Source organism: Plectropomus leopardus, unplaced genomic scaffold, assembly GCF_008729295.1.
Source record: "Plectropomus leopardus isolate mb unplaced genomic scaffold, YSFRI_Pleo_2.0 unplaced_scaffold14301, whole genome shotgun sequence".
In the NCBI taxonomy this organism is placed as follows: domain Eukaryota; kingdom Metazoa; phylum Chordata; class Actinopteri; order Perciformes; family Serranidae; genus Plectropomus; species Plectropomus leopardus.
In genome coordinates this window covers 1-3,973 of record NW_024615282.1, presented here as the reverse complement: position 1 = coordinate 3,973, position 3,973 = coordinate 1, and the positions used below count along the sequence as shown (strand labels likewise).

General features: G+C 36.7%; 1 protein-coding gene across 1 annotated transcript; it reads left to right on the top strand.

Moving 5' to 3' along the window:
* Window positions 1-1,412: 1,412 nt before the first annotated feature.
* On the top strand, window positions 1,413-3,965 carry LOC121964172 (keratin, type I cytoskeletal 13-like; the record flags this gene model as incomplete). Its single annotated transcript, XM_042514387.1, has 2 exons — window positions 1,413-1,495; window positions 3,803-3,965. Coding segments are annotated over 2 exons (246 nt in total), but the record flags the coding sequence as incomplete, so codon positions are not given.
* Between the last annotated feature and the right edge of the window lie 8 nt (window positions 3,966-3,973).

Sequence of the window (3,973 nt, the reverse complement as noted above, 5' to 3'; positions counted from 1 at the left end):
AAGGTTCAGGTTAATGGTCTACGTGTCATCACCGTCACCAAACAGTTATCATGCAATAAGGAGTTACAGCACCAAAACTGCCAGCACTTTGGTAACAATGATAGCCTTTATGAAAACAGTTTACTGTGCATATCTGTCAATACCAGCTTTAAAGTTTGTAGCCTCTTCTAGTATTATTTCGCTGCTGATATTGGACTCATTTGTGGAATTTTTATTTTTTATTTAAACCTTGTGAAAAAACTTGTGCTGAAACTTAATCATAAATCTGTTTTAATGAAGAAGATGATGTTTTAATGATGAAGACAAGACTTTTTTTTCTGAGAGGACTATGTGACAGCTGGCATTTTCTCTCAGTGGGCTTCATTCAAGCAATGATATACAAACTCATTTTCTCTTAATTTTGCTCATATCCAGGATTTGCTATTATTTTTTCATACCCATTGATTTTTGGGATTCAACCAATGTTTTATTATTTTTTCTCTTTTATCTCATACATAAGAGAAATATATACAAGTGGTCATGCGCACTTGTACCAAGATAAGAGAAAAACAGCTCGCACATTCCACAAATTGTTGTCCAACATGAGTTACATTATTGTAATTGCAGTTGCTATGTGTCCCTCTGCTGACAAGAGCTGAATGCAACAAAGTAAATTTACTCAAGTACTGTACTTAAGTACAAATCTGAGGTTACATCACTTGATTATCTTAATCTCATGCCACTTTCCACTTCCACTACTTCACAAATTAATTTTTTTTCACATATATCAAAGGTATGGCAATAAATAAGTGTAGTTGACACAATTAGTCAATTATTTAGATTAATTAATTGGCAACTTTTTCTTTCCTGTAAGTCACTTTTAATGCAAGAAATTTTTTTTTTCATGGTTCCAGCCTCTCATGTATACTGTGTGTTTGAGGACATGATGCTTTTATTTTAATTCATCACATTTATTTAAACCTTTTTGCATGCATAGTTTTACTTTGTGATTTATGATCAAGTGGTATTCATCACTAAACACAACTGGGTCAGAGCAGATTTGGGTGTTTAAGAGTGTTTGGTGCATCCGGAGTTGACTTCTCTTATATTTTCTCTTACTAGAAAATAATAACAATAACACAAGAGAAATGTAGGAGAATGTTGCTGCATGAGGTCCATGTAAAGTATGCAGACAAGAGATGTTTTACACGGATGTAAAAGTTCATAATAACACTTGACAACACTATGAATTTCAGCACTTTAACCTAAAGTCTAATTGGTATTGCACATTTTTTTTATGACATCTCTGAATGAGTTAGGTTTCTTGTCAGTCTTTGTAGAAGGAGAACTTAAAAGAGTCAGTAAAATTGTTGGATGAACATAAAAAGCTAACAGTATTTCAATCTTTTTCTTTTTTTTTTTTTAACTCCCAGATTCAGGAAGCTACCAAACTCAACGGTGGCATCTACCTCTCCCTTGACAATGCCAAGCTGGCTGCTGATGACTTCAGGGTCAAGTAGGTGAATTCATTTATTAATTAAAGCCTTAAGCAACATTTATCAGGGTCCATACTGATTGCAAGCATTTTAATGCTTATTCCTTTTTTAATTGAGAGGAAGCAAAACTCTTGTCATTGAAATTATTCATGGTCATCATCACTGTAAGCTGATACTTTTTGATGTACATAAATCTACTTTCAGAAACATTAGATGTTGTTTCTGGCCTTCTGTGAAGACATGTCTCACATGACTACAGTTGTATTGTTTTTTGGTTTTTTTTTTCCTGTGAGAGCTGGAATGCATCTTGTTTCTACTAATTTATACAGAAATAATCCTGCTGTGTGAAAAATGTCAAAAGTTATCCAGGAAAATGCTAATTTTGATACCATCTACAGGAGGGCGCAAGTGCAGTTTCAACTTGTCATTTTCACAGTACAAGACTTTATCTACTTTATCGATAAACTAAGAAATCAGCTAACATTGTCATATGTCATAATAGCTTTTGTTAGGATGAAATATGAATTGCATAAAATTTTCACTTTGGTTCACTATATTGTATATTTGTAATTGTATATTCAAGATTTAAAATAAGAGCATATGTGAAAAATAAGAGTTCACAATAGATGGTCAGACACAGGACATCTAACCAGGTGCATGAAGCTTTCCATCATCCTCTCCAACCCCGCCCAAAGGCTCCAAGGCCGGCGAGCCAAAACAGCCTCAGAAAAAGAAGGCAGACAGGGAGAGGTCTCAAAATTAAAAAAATCACAGCAATTTTCACTACTGGGGATAGAATCATGAAAAAAAAATCACACTCCAAATGGATGGTTTTTGGTGTTCTGTCAAATAATTTGGTGACATTTGTTTAATAATTAGATGAAACAGAAAATGTGTACATGGGTTAGGGGTTGCAACAAGATATTGATTATCACTTAGGGCTTTCAATTAAACCAATCTGAAAACTCTTTGAAACATAGGATATCTAGTATCTAAAGAATACTTGTCTCAATTTTGGTAGCAAAGGTAGCAAGGCACAGGTAGACCTGTGAAAATATAGTTGTCAATTTATTTTGCCTATTCTTAAAAATATAGTGATGGACTAGAGTGACAGGTTGCAGTGAAGCAAACCTATCACAATTCAGTGAATGGTAGTTGTTGATTTATTATGATTTTTTTAAGTTTAAAATATGAAATGTCTAAAAATGTAGATTTATTATGATAAGTCTCACCCACTGTGGACAATCATTACCAAATATTATGCATCAACCATTTCATGACTCTCGCAGGTGGAAACCAAATTTTGTTCTAATCCCTGTTACTGCTTATGAGATACAAACTTCTTGCATTTGTTGCACCCTCTAGTGGCAGAATTGCCCAGGACTGCTTAGCAAGGCTTAGACAAAGAATACGCAGATGCGCCCCAAGCTAAGTTGCAATAGCTGAAGTCTTGTTTGATTGTTTTATGTAAAAAATAACTTTGTTGTTTGAAAATGATTAACTTCAAATGAACTGAAGTATAGAAATTTCCTTGATAACGTTAGATCAACAATGTCTGTTGATTATCCTAACAAAATTTGGAATAATAGGCTTTAGGTATAGGATGAGTTCGCAAATGCATGATTCAGTCAGGACCAAGAAAAACACTCCTTGGCAGCTTTTAGATTTAGCTTTATGCAGTTATTGACATTTGGCCGTATGGACCTGTTCTGGGGTCCCCCTGCCCTGCCACGTGCTTATGTGGAATGCGGCAAACAGGAACAGCACACATTCCTGCCTTTCCTGTGCATACAAGGAAGGCTTAAGGCAGGGAGAGCAGCAGCAGCAGCAAAAAGAAAAGAACAAAAAACCTCAAAACGACCATACCAGGCAAACCTCCCTGGCCTTCCAAGGCTTTTTGGAAGAACCAGTAGGAGGAGCTAGATGCAAATTGGGTGGAGAGGAACCAGCACGATAAATTTAGGCTCACTACTAAGTAAGATATCAAGGAAACAAGGCTATAACTAATCAAGTAGACGCTTTACATACAATTGAAATCAGCAAAGAGCACTCATAGCTTTTTTTTTTTTTTTTGAGCATGCAGAATAGCTTGTGCTTGGGCCTGAGGTAGCGTTCGTAGGCCAACAATGACGATTGGCCCATAGCTTTGAGTGTTGACACGGGCAATAAATGAAGCAGTCATTGCTGCCCCTATGCGAGATGAAACAATCTGGAAGAAGCTCGCAGTATGGCAGAGGAGGCGAATGAAAAAGAGGTGGAAGAAGGAGAGAGGGAAGCAGCCTCTTTGTTTGCATGAATTTTATGGAAAAACACATTTCTGTGTGCAGGTATGAGAATGAGCTGGCCATGCGTATGTCAGTGGAGTCTGACATTGCTGGACTGAGGAGGGTCCTGGACGAGCTGACTATGGGCCGCAGCGACCTGGAGATGCAGATCGAGGGTCTGAAGGAAGAGCTGATCTTCCTCAAGAAGAACCACGAGGAGGTCAGTGGGATCTT